Genomic DNA, 18679 nt, shown 5'->3' with positions numbered 1-18679 from the left:
AAGAAAGAGAAAGAAAGGAGAGAAAGAAAGGAAGGAAGGAAGGAAGGAAGGAAGGAAGGAAGGAAGGAAGGAAGGAAGGAAGGAAGGAAGAAGAAAGGAGTGAAAATGTTTTAAAAATACACAAAAGAGAACAGAGGAAGTTCAAAATGGAACAGACAATCAGGGAAGTTATTTGTACTAAATTTGATTTGTGTTTAATTTTTTTAAAAAAGGTACTACATAAACAAGATTTGAGATTTCATATACAATCCTCTTTTTCTGTTCTTCTTTGTATATGGAAATGTCCATATTTGTTGATGTTTTAAAATTCATAATAAAGTATTTTAATAGGGTGTAATATTATCCCTAGTATTTATCTCACAGATTTGCTACAAATGACATAATATATGTAAAGACCTTTGTAAAACTTAACCCTCCATATAAAAGTTTTGATTATCTAAGTTAATTCTGTTATTTTATAAATACAGAAACTAAGGCTCCAAGAAGCTAAATGATTTATACAAGATCATTCAGGTAGTAAATAAATCACAATGGAGATTCAGCCCCAAATTCTCTAATTCCAAATTCATTTCCCTCTGTACAATGCAAAATGTGACATCTCCAGGCAAAGAGCCATAGGCAGAAAAAAGCTTGGAAATAGCATCATGACCCATGAGAACTCTCAGTTCTGAGGACACCAAGCAAGAGAGTGGGAAGCGTAAAAAGTGGGATCTCAGGCAAACCATGTCAAGAGAAGCCATTAGGGAGAAAAAACGGGGCGGGGGCGGGGGAAGAGACAGCCTTTTCTTTTTAAGATTTAGTGTTGATTGTAACTTAGATTATCTGGGTGTCTTTTTTTTTTTCTGGATGCCATTTTTTTTTTCTTAACAAGGAAAGCATAACTTTTCTGAGAGTGTGGTAGGAAACAGGGCAAGATGACTAATATGAGTGGGGTACAATGGCCTGTGAAGTTGTGGCTAAGGCCATATGGCTAAATAGCCCTTTGTAATTTTTAATTTTCCCCCTTAATTGGGGGTTGATTTTTAATATTTATATCCTTATAACTCATAAAAGATATAGGAGTTAGAAATAGAAAAATAATATAATCCTACCAAAGATTTAAACTGACAATTTTTTTTATTCCATATATGATGCCTGGATTTGACTTAGAATCTACTTAACGATCTGGACTTCATTATTTTAGGATGGTATTGTCAATCTCATGGTATTAGAAGACGGATTGGATAGCTTTGTTCTTGATGTTGACAAATATCCAAAAAAAGACTAATGGTCGGTAAAATCCATTTATTAGAGACAAAATTCTCTGGAGGTATAAGTTTCTCCATTCATTGAGCCCTAGAGGCTCTTTCCACATTCTCTTAAGAAAATGATTCCCAAGAGACTCTAATTAAAGCCAACTAAACCTACAAAAATTGTAAATACTTATGTTTTTGGAGTGGAGGTTGGGAGAGGAGTTCAGGTATTATATTTGAGAAAAAGTAAGTAAAAACAGCATTACGGTATAAGAAAGAAAACAACTTTTATTTGACCTTGAATGTACTAGTTATTCTCTAAGATTTTTTTTAAGTCTAGAGGGTAGTTGTTTCTTGTCATTATACTGTTGCTGATTCTGTGGTTAGTTATTAATTTTATTTTTTATGATTCACAATCTGCTCTTTGAAATATGCCATATGCTCAAAGCAATTCAAGGATGACAACTGTCAGAATTACTCCAATAAAAATTGCCTAAATGAGGAAGATTTACTGCAGCCTGATATTTCTATGGGAAGTCCCTCTTCCCTCCCCCTACAGCTTTTCAGTTACTGGGAAGTCGACAACATGTTCTTCAGTCAAAATCACATGGCTATTTTGTGAAAACTTCTAAAACTCCTTGTTAAGTAGAAAGATTGATAAAGTGCATGAGGCTAAGTACAGAGTAGCAAACAGAGAAAATTCTACATATACATACATAAATAAATATACATTTATTAGACTGATGACCTGCAATCAATATGTGAGCTCAAAATCAGTTTCCTTAAATCAAAAGTACATGTATTGGCTCAACACAACATCATCTGCTTTATGTATGACTAACAAAAGTTAAATTGGAAAAGTCCTGCATCCTGGAAACATCAAAACAACCCCTAGACAAATTTCTTTCTTTCCTGAAAAGATCTAAGGAGTAGATCATATCCATGGGAGTGCTCCAATCAAAACACGTTTGGTTAAATGTTACCATTCCATTTATTTTTCATTTTGTTTCAGCCTATTTATTAATGCAGTTTCATTTCTTGCTATTCATTTTGAAGATAAATCTTTGTCCTTCTATAGAATTATGCCAAATAGAATGTGATAAAGGCAACTTTCTTGCAATTATGATGTCGGTGCAGCCTGTCAGCACACAGGGGATGGAAATGAGGTTGGGGACAGGGAAGGGAATTCTAATAGACACCATGATACATACAATGAATGTGGCGATATCCTAAGAGAGAAAGACTTGTCAGGCTAATCAGATCTTCTATAGCAAAGTAAAGGCAGAAATGGTAGCTCTAACCTTGTAAAGATGCTGCTGTTGCTCCTCTGACATCATCAGGTCATGGCTGTCCATCACTATAGATTCCATGTCAATCAGCCAATCCCAGAGCTCCTGATATTCTGAATCAAAGTCCAAAAGTCTGTAGATAAGGAAGAAAATGTATTATGCATAAATACAGTGTAGTTGTTAAAATCTTGTATTAGAATAATGTATTCTTGAAACTCATGATGTTCCTAGGTGATATTTGTAAAGGCGTGGGGGGTTGGCGGGGAAGGAAGCATTCTGTGTGTGGTTACACAGAGTGGACAAAACAGAAAATGAAGCCAGTGACAAAGGGGCTAGATTTTGAAAATAGAATGTTATTCACACTGTTCATGCCTGAGATCCAATGGTTGCTTTTTTCTTCCAAAGCTATTTCTTGGGATCTCAGAGCACTTGAAAAGATCTTCCAATAGTGCTGGAAAATAAACTGGAAAATGTCCCTGTCATATTGAAAAATGGAAACTGAGTAGCTAATGGGAATTCTGGTGCCCATGGCAAGATCCCAAACTCTCAGTTACTACTATTAGACGGTATCATAGGTATCAAACCCTTACCAACTTAGGACCATGAACATTATATTCAACTTACTTCTTTATAATAATTATAAAACCTCATCATATCCAAATTATTACTTCCACTTAAAAAAAAAAGACTCAATCCATTTATCTGTCCTTCTGCTGTCTATCTGCCTATCTCTGCAAATATATATCCTACATTTATTTTCATGGATGAGTAGCTAGCATTTCAGCTTAACACTTTAAGATAGGCTTGAGTGAATATGGTAAGCCAGTGAGAACTAAGGCCAGATACAGTATTAGACAGGTGTTCCCTACAGACATGTAAGAAACAAAGGTAAGGACAGGAAGTCAAAACAATGAATCCTTGAATAGCCAGCGATCATTAAAATTCAAAGGAGGATCACTACAGTTTTCAACAAAATAAATCATTAGAATAAGGAGCTTAAAAGGATTAATGTGATTCTCTATTGAAAGCCTGGTGAATAAGTAAAGCCAGAGATTCTTCTAAAACACTGTGATCCAAGAAAGAAAGCAGAGGCTGAGAAACTGCAAATTTGTCAAAAAAAAAATCATCTCTTCAAAGGAATCCTTGAGTCTTGTCAAACTGTAACTGAGAAAAAGCTCATCAATAACAATAAAGCAGAAATCATAGTTATGAATGTGGATCTATCAAGTGACTATCTTAATACTGCATTCTCCCCATCTCCCCATACCCATTAAATGATTGCTTGCCTAGAGAATTGACTTTCACCATTTAAAAAGCATCACTTTACTAGATCTGACAAAAATATTATAAGGCGTGTCTGCTGATGGGAGAAGCTGGACCAAAATGGGGCAATAAAAATATCAATTGTATATTAAATTGCATGATGCTACAGACTCTAGCTGGGGGTGGAGGAATACCATTAGTACAAGTGATTTAACCAACAACCTTTGTTTGCAATGGGGTGTAGTCAACAATAGTATCTCATCCCCAAAGGTTACAAACAAGCCAACTGCAATAATGTGGACAAGAGCTGATGATCTTGGATCCATTATTAGGTCTGAATAGATTAATCATATTTCAGTCGCTCACCATGGAAGGAGCACGTAATTGCTTAGAATAGCCCTCTGTCCTTGCAAGTTTCAAGACTGGGATACTCAGCTATGGAGATTATAGATTGCATAAGTGGTTTCATGGAAGGTATGATGCTTTCCATGCAAGTGTGATGGCAAAGAGAAGGAAGAGAGGTAGATAGAAGGATAGAGATGGAAAGACATACAGAAACAGATAAATGTTGAGACAGAGACAGAGACTAGAAGAAACACTCAATTTGTCTTGATTCAACAATACAACATATTTCTCTTTCAACTTGAGCATCTAAAAGGTCCCTAATGAAGTTATTTTGCACAGTTACCATAAGCAGGATAATGACCAGAAGATGACCTGGTGAGATTGGTGACAGCAGGAAAATTAATAGATTAAAGGTCCTCCCTTCCTCCAATGCATCATATTTTAATTTGCTCCTTTTTAGCTTTCTACTCACTGTATCTTGCAAGGATGTGTCTAGTGAGCTCTGCCTAGGAAAGCTATTTTTCAATATGTTTAGACATGAAGAGAGAAGAGTTCTTCTGTAATAATTAGACCCTCCATTACACCATAAAGGAGCTAGCAAATTATTAGTAGCTGTCTGAAAGAACAAAATTTTCCTCTTTTGGCAACAAAAGATCTTCTAACATGTTATATGAAGATCCCAACCCTTCTCCCTTGACCATCATCCAAGAGTGTGCAAATGCATCAACAACAGATGGTTAGAAGGCAGCTCTCAACGGATCTGGGAGCAGGCGCCTCAGTTAGGCATGAGATGTGCTGAAGCAGTCTTCTCACTGGAACAACAGAAGTCAGTGTACTCCTTACACACCTGACCGTGCAACCTGAATAGGTAATGATTCTTACATGAAATGCCTGAACTTAATCCTACTTTCTGCTCCTACAAAGTAGTTCTCTGGACTGAAAAGAAGGTATATTCTTTGGTTCACCACGCGAGGGTCACATTATACTTTGGTTCTTGTTTTAGATGGGGAAAAAAACCTATACAAAGCTAATGTGGTATATGTGAAATGGAATTTCTGATGAAAATAAATTTCAAACAAGTTAATGATAAACATAAGACAAACATCCCTTTCCCTCCTATATTCAAACCATTTTTCACTGGCTTTGAACACACTTCTGTCATATTTCTCTTTACTCTTTTAGTAAACTCCACCGTCTTTCTTGCTAATGTCCTTATTCCTAAGCTAAGCGGGGGTAAAGGTATTCATTAGTAGATGATAGATTTCAAGATGAAATTGATCTTAGGCAAGTAGTTTCAAGGTAGACATGTACATCAAAGAGGAGAAAATAGAGAGTAAGGGAGGGAGGGAAGAAAAGGGAGAAAAGATGGAAGAGAGGGGAGGGAGAAAGGAGGAAGAGACAGAGAAAAAGGAAGAGAGGGAAAGGAAGAGAGAGGAGACAGATAAAGGAGAAGAGAGTGAGGTGCTACTGTTATCCCCATTTTATAGTTGAGGAAACTAAGGTTAAGTCACTTGCCTGGGATTCCACAGCTAGTGTATGTGTGAGACTGGATTGGAACCTAGGTTTTCCTTATTCCAGGTTCAGCACTCTATCCATCATAAATGTCTCATAGAAAAATTTCTCCCTCCTTCTAAAAATAAAATCCAGTTTCCTCCACAAAAGAGATTTGATCAGTAAGGCAAAAAACATTTATTCATTGTTTACATTACAAACACAGGAAGAAGAAAGATAGTTTCTATCCTCAAGGTGCTTGAATCATAATGTGGGAAGGCAACATGTGGGAAGATAAAAAGTGGAAGAGTGGTGGGATGGGGAGAAGAAGGCAGCCCTAGAGGAGTATGCTAGAGAAGGAAATTTTGAGAGTCAGAAGAGGAGCACCAAGGAGAAATAAAGGAGTGAATCTAGGTCTAAATAACTACTTCATCTGTGCAGAGTCAGTGTCAGAGTTCACTCAAAGATGAAAGTTCTCATAAAACTAAAAAAGAAGTCACACAGTTTATGCTATAGGCAAGAGGGAGTCATTGACACTTCTTGAGCAAGAGAGTTCCGTGAACAGATCTGTACCTTAAGAACAGCAGGTTAGCAGGTGCAGAAGATGAACTGGAAGAGGGAAAGACTGAATTTGTGGAGACAAATTAGGAGGCTATTGAAAGAGTCCATTTAAATGTTAATTAGGGGGTGAAGTAGGGTGGTGACCATGTGAGGGAAGAGAAAGTGAAAAATATGAAAAATGTAGAAACAAAAAGGGCCAAAACTTGGCAAGTGATTGCAATGTGGGTGAAGGAATGAGGGAGAACAGAGTTGAGTATCACTCCAAAGTTACCACTCTGGATTACTGGAAGGGTAGTGTTAACCTCCATAGAAAAGGGAAGTTAGGAAAGGGCATATGTTTAGTGGGAGAAGATAAGTTCTATTCTGGGATATTTTTAGTTTGATATCTCTATGTCATCCAGTTGGGGATATCCAGTAAACAGTTGTTGATATGAAAAGATATGAGAGCCACATAAATAGATTTTGGAATAATCTGTATAGACATTATAATTGAACTGATAGGGACTCATGATATCACTGGTATACAGAGGAACAAGAAAAGATCCAGGAAAGAACCCTGAACTGTGCCCGTCTGTAGTTGATGGGGATTAAATGATGACTCAGAAAAGGAGGAGTAGTCAGAGAAGTAGGAGCTGAATGAGGAGAGAGCAGTCCTACAAAAACCAAGGGAAGAAGGGTATCTAAGAGAAGTGACTGATTTATGGTATCATATTCTGCAGAGGTCAAGAAGGATAAGGACTGAGAATAGGCCATTACAATAATTACAAGACCACTCAAAGCCTTGGATAGGGCAGTTACTGTTGAGAGGCAGTGTTGAAAGAGAGATTGCAAGGGGTAGAAGAGGACAGGAGAAAAAGAAGTAGAGGCGATGAGCATAGATAACTCAATGAAATAAAGACACAGCAAACAGAATTTGGGAGAGTGGCTATATTTTCCAAATATTCTGTCCACCATACTATGTTCCTTTTCCAAGATTAATATGTGTGTATATACATATACATGTATGTGTGTATTATATATAAATATGTATGTATTATATATGTATATATGTATGTATTACATATATGTATGTATGTACATACATATATGCATTGAAAATAAATCAAAACTCACATGCAAAAAGAAGAAATTTTTAATTGAGGTTGTTTCAGATTACAATTCCTTGAGCCTGAATAAATACCTTATTTTATTTATTGATTACCTAGTTGATCTGATTTTTATACAGGCTTGACAGTCTGTGTATGTGTATATGTATGCATATATGCAAGTGTACGGGTGTGTGTATTCTATACTTTTGCTCATTCATCAAATATCCATAGACTTGTCCAATACAATTCCTTGCTATTCAGGATGCTAAGGTATGATCCGGTTGCCATACAAAGTTTAAGGCATAAGCTCTACTCTAAATTTCAAGAGGAGTTATGGTTTTTGACTCCATAGATTCAGGTCGTCTTTGGTATTTAGGATGAGAATCATTAACTCAGATTTGCAACTTGAACTTTGCTTAAATGATAAAGTTTTAGCAATTTGAAGTCAACGAGAGACATATTTGAATATATGGAGTCTCAGTTTGGTCTACTAAGGAATTTTGATTGAAACTGACAACCAAATGAACAAATCAGCAAAATAGGGCAATTACTGATCAAAGAGGAGCTCTTGGATTAAAAAAAACCTAGCGTTTTCTGATCCATGGCTGAAGATTCCTTTTGCATTTAGAATCCACCTTTGGTATGCTTAACATATCATTTATTCACATCCCCACATGCAGAAAAGCAAGAGCAGCTCCTGAGATATCAGTTCTTATATGCAGATATTGTTTTAAATGATCTGATTTTCATAGTTTCTTCAGCATATTTATTCCTTCCAAAAATATTTATTAGGTGCGTATGATCCACATTCATTTGTTCAAAGCTGTGCATCTTCATTCTTCTAAGAGGGAAATTAAAGGAAAGATAGTTAAATCCTACCTTAAAAAAAAAACAAACTAGGGAAGAAAACACTAATAATGATCCTTCTTCTTTCACTATCCCTTCCTTTTCTTTTTGTCCCTCTAAGAATAAAAGGGATATACAGCAGCAGCACCTAGCCCTATAATATCATTAAAGAGTCAAATTTCACTTCACAGACATGGAATATGATATGCGAAGTTGCATGGAGAATCCCTTTCCACTCTAAAACATATTAAAGTATGGACACTAATTTATTATTTTGAATGAAAATTCATGAGTAACTTTCTCATGAGAAAACCAGCCTGTCTCTGCCGTTAATAAATAAAAAGAAAGGGAGTGGTTTCCACCAATCATTTTCTATCCTTTGGTATTATTACTTTTATGACTCAGTTCATATAGTAATTAAAAGCCCTACAACCATGTTATTATCTCAGAAAAACAAAATGAAGCTTAACAAATTTGCTTGTTGCTGGGTCACCATCTGCTGGATGGTCTTTTCACAATAACATATTATTGGAAGACAGAAAGTAAAATTTCTGACCTACAAAATTAAGGATAAAATAATAAAATATCACCGTAGAGCTCTGGACATATTTAGAGCCTTCTGTTTGGTTGTCAGAGATGTCAAATTCATGTCTAAACTGTTCAGAATATATGCTGATCCAAGTTTCTTCTTTTTCAGTAGAAATTTGGAAGATTATATATCAGGCTGAATACATTTGTTGGAATATAAATGACTGGGAAACCACTTCAGGCTATAATCCTAGGGGATTGAAGACTGAGGAAAAGTTTCTTTATATGTTTCTTGTAACCATTTAGAACAATCTTCGTGGGGCAAAGAACAGGAAACAAAACGTGGAATGACTGAACAAAATGTAGTATATAGATGTATATGGCAGTACTTCAAGAAATTATGAATACGAGAACTTTGGAGGAACTTCAGAAAACTAGAATGAGCTGACACAGTCCAAATTAAGAAGAACCGGGACAATTTATAATGATATAAAGGAAAACACTGGAAGATAGTAGAACTCTGACCACTAGTCTTGACTTTAGAGGACTGACAGTGAAGTCAGAGGAGAGGTGGAGGATTATGGATGCAGCATTCAGCATCCATAGTCAGACAACACCAAAGTATTGTTTTATTTGGCTTAATTATGTTTCTCCATTACAAGGAAGCATGGGGATGGTTATCATTGGGAAATGACATATGAATATTTTAAAAATCAATAAAACTTTTTATAAAGAAAGTAATTGAGCAGCACTACAATAGAAATGTTCATTTGCATAGCTATAGATGCTAAACCAAGAGACAAAAGTGGAAAAACCTTAACTGTGTCTAAAGTGCCCATTCACCATCCCTTTTAGTACCTCCCTTTTTTCTTATCATCTCCCCATTCCTAAATATGCTTTGCCCTCATCTTATTCCCTGGCTACTTATACATTCTTACCACTTACTCTGAGCTCTGACCTTGCCCATCCATCCCTCATCAAAACCTGCTTGAAAACTTAAAGCACAATGTTTTCCTGACCAACGGTTCTTACCAAACCTCCCAAAGAGGCACTATGGTATGCCTGGCAATCAGAAAGGCCTGAGTTTAATTCCTTTCTCTAACACATACTATGTGTCATCATGGACAAATCACTCAACTTTTCAGTGACTTAGGTAATCCTCTAAGATAGGGGTTATTAATCTTTTTTTCTGTCTTTGAACTCCTTTGGCAACCTTATAAAGCCTATGGACTTCTCAGAACAATGCTTTTAAAAAGATATAGTTGAAGGAAATACTAAATTTCAGTTAGAGATTAGTAAAACTAATTTTCCCCATCTGAATTCATTGATCCCCTGAAACCCATGGACCCCCATATTAGGAAGCCCTTCTCTAAGACTATACATCTTATCAATCAGATGTTTTTCGCTGATAAAATAATAGGCACAGGTCTGGAACCCTGTTTCTCTACTAATTTTTTTTCTTTGCAGAAATAGTAGCATTTAAACAGGGGACAGCGACATAAGAACCAACGGAATGAGTTTTGAAGGGTAGAATTTAAAGAAATACTACAAGGCTTGATATTCTTGGGGTGGGGAACCTTATCAGAGTATTTCACACCACAGTATGTCAATAACCACCTCATTGAGGTAAGGCAAAGTTCCACCCTGCGTAATTCACCTCTATCCAAGTATACAAACTTTGCCAGAAACATACGAGAAAAACATAAGACTGTCATAACAGCTAAATAATCATATGGCAAGGCTTGGAATCTTAGAAAATGCTTGCCAATGTTGCATTATTGCAGTATAAAATTATAGGATAACACAGAATTCAAAATATTATAGGAATTGTATGTTTCAACGGATTGGGGTGAGTGTTGGGAATAGATGAAAGTGAGAAGTATCACAGAATCACTTTGATTAGAGGTAAAATAGGAGAAGGAAATGGGACTTTTATTGATCCAGATTTTGGTTCATTTTCCTACTCAGCCTGCAGTCAGTCTTCCTCTGGAATGTATGTCAATTTTTTTCCCTACACATTGGTGCCTTCATTTGGTCCTGACAGTACATAATTAAGAGCTATGCTAGATAAAATAGCTAATGAACAACTGACTCGATCACTTGTGAGGATTGATATGAAAAAGCCATTTTCTATGCTAGCCTGAAAGTGCTTCAGGTAGGTTGTATAATAGTGGCAGAAGCCATGGGAAGTATATTTTAATTGAATACACACTAGACAATAAGGTTGAAAAGTTGGCATTCGGGAAGATTAGGTAATGCTGTATCAAATAAAATAAGATGAAATTGAATAGGGATAAATGTAAAGTCTAATAGTCAGATTCAAAACATCAATGGCACAAGAACAGAATATGAGGCATATTATCAACAGCTAGTGCCACTGTCAAGAGCATGACACAACCACCATGAAAGCTGATGTGTTCTTACACTGTGTTAAGGAGAGATAGCATTCAGCATTCAGAAGGAGTGAAACAAGGCTGTGTGCTTGCTTCCGTGCTTTTTGGCATGATGTTTTCAGTCATGTTGTCAAATACTTTCAATGAGAATGAACATGGGATCAAGGTCACCTACCGCACTGATGGTAAGTTCTTCAGCTTGAAAAGGCTCCAAGCCAAGACCAAAGTGGAGGGAGTGTTGGTGCAGGATTTTCTGTTTGCACATGATTGTGCACTCAGTGCAGCCTCTGAAGCTGAGATGCAACAAAGTATGGATCAATTCTCTGCTGCCTGTGCCAATTTTGGCCTGATAATTAACACCAAGAAAACACAGGTGCTCTATCAGCCACCACCACGCCAACCATACATGGAACGCTCTATTACAGAAAATGGAGAAGTTTTGAATGCTGTGGATATGTTCACTTTCCTTGGTAGTACACTTTCCAGGTATGTACACATTGACAATGAGGTTGACACACACATTGCCAGAGTAAAATCAGTGTTTGGAAGGCTTAGAAGGAAAGTATGGAAGAGAAAAGGTATTAGACTGACTACCAACCTGAAAGTCTTACAGAGCTGTTGTGTTGACCTCATTGTTTGTATGCCTGTGAAACCTGGACAGTATACCAATGCCATGCCAGGAAACTGAATTGCTTACATCTGAATTGCCTTAGAAAGTTTCTGAAGATCACCTGGATAAGATACCAGACACTGACACATCCTTTCTTGAACTAAACTGTCAAGCATTCAAACTCTGCTTCTGAGAGCACAACTCAAGATGGGCTGGCCATGTTGTTTGAATGCAAAATGCACGCTTGCCAAAATGACTCTTTTATGGAAGACGTTCGCAAGGCAAGCACTCACACGGTGGTCCAAAGAAGGGATACAAGGACACTCTCAAGGTCTCTCTTAAGAACTTTGGAATTGATTGTGTGACATGGGAGACACTGGCACAGGACTGTTCAGCATGGTGTGCCCACATTAGAAAGGGTACTGTGTTCTTTGAGGAAAGCAGGATGGAAATATTTCTTTTGAACCGTAAGATGTGCAAATTTAGAGAATTCACCCCAAATATTCACATGGACAAGTTATGCCCAACCTGTGGTAGAGCATTCCAAGCTTGAATTGATCTGATTAGCCACAGTCAGAAACACTGAAACTTGACTCTAACATTGTGATATCATTTTGGTCCTCTTCTAGAACAAAGGACACCAACCAACCAATACCCTTCTACTCTGCCCTGGGAATACTTTAAATGAAGTCATGAAAAGTCCAACAATAACTTAACAACAACAAAAAAGTGTTCAGGGTGGTTCATCCCAAAGGGTGGTGGGTCCTCTTTCCTTAGCTGTCTTCGGTTAAAAGCATATAAATAAATACTTATCAGTTACGCACTAGACAGGGGTTTGGAGGTTTTATTTTTAGATATGGATTGGATTAGAAGTCCTCTGAGGCCCCTTCTCTGAAAGTATTGTAAACAATGTAGACACCCATCAATTGGACTAGGAAATTGTGGTCTATGAATACAATGGGATATTATTGCACTGTAAGAAAGGATGAATTGATGAATACAGAGAATCGTGGAAAGATCTACATGAACTGATGAGGAGTGATGTGGAACCATGAAAACAGTGGAGCCAAGAACTACCACAAGAAAAAAAAAGACCAAAAGGAAGTGATGCAAAACTCAAAAGAACTTCAAAAAAAGATCTGACCTCTTTGCAGAGTTGTGACTTCTATGAATGTTGTATGGAGCATCAATTTTCAGACTTTTCAATGCATTGGTCTGTTATGCTGATTTTTTCCTCTTCTTTCTCTCTCTCTCTTTTTATCTTTGAAAAATATGATTTGCTATATAGAATGTCTCTCTCTGAGGAGAGGAAGGGATAATGAAGTGATAGAAAAATAAATGATATCAATAAAACTTATTTGTTTTTAATTGGATAAGAGGAATAGGAAGAAGGGAGAGAAAAATTTTAATCACGGATTAAAATGTGTTTCTTAAAATTACTTGAGGATTTCCTTTTTCCGTGATATCGCTTCTCCTATTAGATTGTACAACAGAGAGTTTTCTAGAAGTAAAACTGCCTTTGGGGACTGTATTTTAAAACATCACCATTTAAAACATTGGAAATGCTTGTAATCCACTCGTAGCAGCACTTTCCAAAGTAACCATGTGCATTTATGTACATGTGCATGCACACATATATTTAACTTACAAGGGATACTTTGCTCCCTGTTATTCAAAACCAACAAGATTAGCTGGAGGCAGTGGAATTCAGGGTGATTACAGCATTTCTTAGGTGGTTAAAGTCATTCAGTGGATTTTATTGTTCAATTAATCGAGAGAAACAATTTTGATCATTAATCAAGCAATATTTTACTTAGCTTATTTCTCTTTCACATGTCAATAACATTTCTCTTTGGGGGCTCTTGGGATACAAGCACACATGGAGTAGCCTGTACAATACATGCACATAGATTATGAATTCAGAGACATTTCTCTGCCTAAAGAAAAATGTATACTTTTTTTTCTGCTGGAATTAAGTCTTCTCTTTGGTTAAAAACAATTGAGTACAGACTTTTGTATATGAGATTCCTCTATAAACATTATTAGGATTTAAGCATGGTGGATAGTTATCAGGCTTTAGGTGAGGGTTCCAGTCCTGCCTCTGACATATATTGGGCATGTATCTCTGGGCAAGTCATTTAACCCTTTACTATCCCAGGTTGTTTTTTCAGTTGTGTCTGACTCTGTGACCCCACTTGGGGTTTTCTTGGCAAAGATACAGGAGTAGTTTGCCATTTCCTTCTCCAGGTCATTTGACACACGAGGACACTGAGGCAAACAGGATTAAATGACTCATCAAGGATCACACAGCTAGTAATGTCTGAGACCAGATTTAAACTCAGAAAGAGGAGTCTTCCTTGACTCTAGACCCTGCACTCTATCCCATTGCACCACCTAACTGCCCTATCACATCATGTTACCTTCCTACTGAACATGCAAGTAAGTTGTAATTTTTGCCCTTTCCTATGCACTCTGCATTTTACAAACGATGTGGGCCAGAGCAAGGAGAATTTCCTGTCTCAGTTTTACTTCCCAGATTTTCTGGTTTTACAGGACTTTTTTGGTGCTATGAAAATTAGAATATGAGAATGAACTTGGAAGAGATGAATTCTCCCTTACTGAGGTTACAACAAAAATTAGAATTCCTATTGGAAAAGTATCCTTAGATAAAATCAAAATATACTTAAACAATATTAGTAAAAAAAAAAAAATCAAACCAAAAAATAGCAAAAAAGGGAAACCTGCCAGAATAGGCATCATGGCACTGATCTCCTCAGACTCAGTGAATAGCTATGTATGTTGGTCATCATTATATCTTCAACAGTGGAAGATTTTTGGGAAAACAAAACACTTGGCTATACTAGCATAATACTATTTTCCAACACTGGGAACTTTTGGTCACTTTTTAAAGCTAAGAATAATTGCTCATTAGAGTGTTCAATACCTGCCAAACAAGACATATATCTCCCCCAATGTAGGGATGTATGTAAAGCAATATATCTTTTTAGTGGCATTGTTACCACGGAAACACAATTTCACTACTCCAGAAAAAGTTCTTACTAAGGTCTCAGTAAAATGATATTGTGCTCTTTTTTAAAATGAAATATATATTTTAGTAATCATGCTCCTTAATAGTAATAATAAAGCCATGGTTTGAAGCTATATATTTTAAAAAGTTTAAATTCTGAACTTAATCACCAAAAATGAGCTTTTTCATAAATCCATATGCACAGTAGAACACAGAAAGCAGATTCCATGAAACTATGAATCTCAATTTCACTCTGCCTGCTTTTTAAAGTATATAATAAATTTCATATATTACTATCCAAACTGTACTGCTTATCTGTGCTTCCTTCTGAATTGTTCATTTAAAAAAAACCCAGAAACTGTGGCCTTCCCCCATTCCACTGAGAGGAAGGAAGGAAGGAAGGAAGGAAGGAAGGAAGGAAGGAAGGAAGGAAGGAAGGAAGGAAGGAAGGGGAGGGGAGGGGAGGGAGAGGGGAGGGAGAGGGAGAGGGAGAGGGAGAGGGAGAGAGAAAGAGAGAGAGAGAGAGAGAGAGAGAGAGAGAGAGAGAGAGAGAGAGAGAAACTTGTGGAAAATAAACATTGTCAACAAAATTAATTCAAATAGTGCTCATATCTAAAACGTCTCTACATCTTGTATCCTCTCTATCGGGAAGTGGGTAATATGCCTCATCTTAGGTCCTCTGGAGACAGAGTTGATAATTTCTTTGATCAGATTTCTTAGGTCTTTTGAAGATGTTTTTCTTTGAATATGGTTTTCCTCATATAAATTGTTTTCCTGGTTCGGCAAACTTTACTCTTGGTCAGTTAGTTTATACTGCCCAAGATTTTCTGAAATCATCTCATATCATTTTATAGCACTACAATAGTCATTTACATTCAAATATCTCAGTTTGTTCAGTCATTCCTCAACTGTCTTAGAGACATGCTTTCAGTTTCTAGTTCTTTCTTTTTTTTAGCTTTTCCCCCTTTCCCTTTCTATGCTTCTTTCAGGATTAGGAAGTGTGTTTTGACTGTAATTATTCCAGCTCCGCTTTTATCTTCTCTGTTAGGCTCTCCTTGTTTACCCCATTAAGTATCTCTGATAAGTTTCATGTATCTATATACCAAACTGTGTGAGTGTGTGTGTCATCTCCCTTTGTCTCTTTAAGGTAAGTGTGAAATTCTTACTCACTCCTCTCCTTCCTTCCTCGCCTTTCTAAGTTTGTTTGGATTTCTGTGTTTGTATTTCAAAACTGCTTCTCATCAAAAATACTTGAAATAATTATTCTATTCCATTAAAGCTATTGTATTGTTGTTATTGGACTACACTCACATTACAAAGGTAAGATATTACTGATTGTAAGCCTCTCTTTTTGGGATATTGTATTCCAAGATGTCCTTTCACTTTGTGGTGTAGCTACCAAGTCTTGTGTGATTCAGACTAAAGTTCCTTAACTAGTTGAACTTCTTCTTTCTGGAGGTCTATAGTATTTTTTTTAATAGATAAACTCTGTGTTTTGGCTATGGCATTGCTGTAGCATTTAAATAAAACAAAAACAAGCACATGAGACTTCTGAATATTAACTATGGCATTCCAGGATTTTTCCTTTTGGGAATTCTTTCAAGAAGAAATTAGTGGATTCCTTCTATCTTTACTTTGCCCTCCGTTTTGATTCAATCTATGCAATTGCCATTTATGATTCTTGTAATATAATGTCTAAGTTTTTTTTAATCATAGTTTTCAGATTCTTAAGTTCTCTCTTCTTTACCAGAATTCCAGGTCTGTTGTTTTGAGATCGATATATTACATTTTCTACTATTTTTAATCTTTTGTTTTTCACCAAATATGCCCTAATTGGATACCCTGGGTTCTTGCATTGATCTCTACTTCCTAGGGATAAATCTTTGAACCTTCAGATGCTTTTCTGATATCTCAGGGTAAAGTGTTAAAGATCTTGGTCCTGTCTGAATATTGTAGCACCTTCACACTAGTCTTCTTCCTGCTGTCCTTGGGACTTCCAAACTCCCCATTTGGAGGCTTTCTGCCTACTCTGGGGCTTTTTCAGGGATTTCACCATTCTTGATGACTTCAGACACCAAGTTTTGCATACTATGTATGTCCCTTCTCCCATCACATTGGTACTAGCTAAGCTGGAAGTGCTCCCTTTCCTACTGCCTATGGGCTTCTTGTTAACTTTGGACTTTTTCTGCAGAAATCTGGGGATAGAAAAAGTCACTTTCTGTAGTTTCTCATTGGATTTCCTGATTATTTTTTGATTAGGTCAGAACCTCAAGGTTTTGATGGACTAGATGTAGAAGAAGATGGGCAGCCTGAATTCTGTTCAGATAATCAACTCGACAAAAAAATAAAGTCCTAGATTTCTACTTTAATTCAACAATTGAATTTGCTGGCACCACAAATCTGACTTGCAATCATCCTGAGCATTTTTCTATTTGGTGAGACTTTTCCTAGATTCAGATAATATTATCATTTAGACATTGAGTCCATATGTAGCACAATAACTACTCAGAATTTGGTAAAGATATAGTTTACTATGGAACTGAATAAAATCTTCATAAAGGGTTCATATGTATAAAGTTAGAAGGGACCTTAGAGGCCTCTAATCCAAAGGAAAGGTAGCATAGTTAGGCCAAAAGGTCACTTGACATGCAGTCCAAAAGACTTGGGTTTAAATTCTGCCTCAGACACTTACAAGTTATAACACACTGGGCATATCACTTAACCTCTGTGGGTCTCAGTTTCTTCATTTGTAAAACAAGAGGGCTCTAAGGCTCTGAGACTCAGTAAACTCAAAGGTCCCTTCCAGCTATATATTTATGTTCCTATTAACTGTTCTCATTTTATAGAGGAGGAAAATGAGGACCAGAAAAGTGAAATGGCTCAGTTTGGTAAAAACAAAACAAACAAATAATAATAATAAAAAACAACAGTTTTAGGGCTGGAATTCAAATTCAGGTCCTACAAATCAAAATCTGCCTCTTCTACTCTACCAAGAGGGGACAGTGATAAGGAGAAGGATAACAACGATGAGGATAATTTATATTTATTAGGATCATTGATTTAGTGTTAGAAGGGACTAAAGAGCACATTTAGCCTAACATCCTTACTTTACAGAGAAGGAGACTAAGATCCAAAGAGCTCTTGAGTTACCCAAGGTCAGACATGTAGAAAACAGAAAACGTGGAATTCGCTGATTTTAAATCCATTGTTCTCACTGTGTTTTAAATTTTATAAAGTGCTTTGTATATTTATATGCACATATGTATACATGTATATATGTGTGTATGTATCTGTGTGTGAGTGTGTGTGAATATGTGTGTGTGTGTTGAGAGACAGAGGGAAGGGAAAGGAATAGAGAGGGTGATTAAGAAGGAAACAATAAAAGATCCTCCATGAGATGAGAATTCCATTCCTAGTTTCATCAAATACTTTCACAAATCATTCCTTTCTACTCCTCAGTTTACTTACTTGATAATTAAAGGAAAACTATATTTCCTTGTATTCTACACCAAATCTTGAAGGTCTTTTAGTAGATTACATAGCAAAATTTAAAGTTTGAGAGCTAAAAATGGAATTAAAGGAATAGAAAAAACACCCAGAAAAATAATCTTTTAGGTTTACAAAAAAGAAAATGCTATTATAGATAACAAAGCAAATAACTGATTAATGAGGTAAATAAGACTGACCTAAATTAAATAAAAAAGCAAAAATTCCTTCAATTCAATGTGTTTAAAATCACTGCTGGCTTAGCAGCAGCACATCATTCTATCAGGCACTGAGGAATTATTTTCTTCGTCCCATTGGTTTACATTATATAAAAACTTCTGCAGCAGATGGAGTGTATATATGTGGCTTAAGACAACAAAGCCTGGCTTGGCCAATAAAAACTTTATGTAAAATTTGTTGCAAAAATATTTCTGTTACTATTATGTGGAATTTCTGGAGTCTTCATTCTCTACGTAGAAATCTAAAAAATGGAAAAAGCCAATTGTGATTGCAGTTATA

General features: G+C 36.3%; 1 protein-coding gene across 4 annotated transcripts in view; it reads right to left on the bottom strand.

Moving 5' to 3' along the window:
* AKAP6 (A-kinase anchoring protein 6) overlaps positions 1-18679 on the bottom strand; it is a 673781-nt gene that overhangs the window by 157254 nt on the left and 497848 nt on the right. For all 4 annotated transcript variants that reach the window (XM_072623292.1, XM_072623290.1, XM_072623293.1 and 1 more), the window contains one exon: positions 2534-2654. In XM_072623292.1, the coding sequence (XP_072479393.1) occupies positions 2534-2654 (121 nt within the window). The remainder of the gene's footprint in view (positions 1-2533; positions 2655-18679) is intronic.

Source organism: Notamacropus eugenii, chromosome 7 (genome assembly GCF_028372415.1).
Source record: "Notamacropus eugenii isolate mMacEug1 chromosome 7, mMacEug1.pri_v2, whole genome shotgun sequence".
Classification (NCBI taxonomy): domain Eukaryota; kingdom Metazoa; phylum Chordata; class Mammalia; order Diprotodontia; family Macropodidae; genus Notamacropus; species Notamacropus eugenii.
This window is presented reverse-complemented; position numbering and strand designations above follow the sequence as displayed.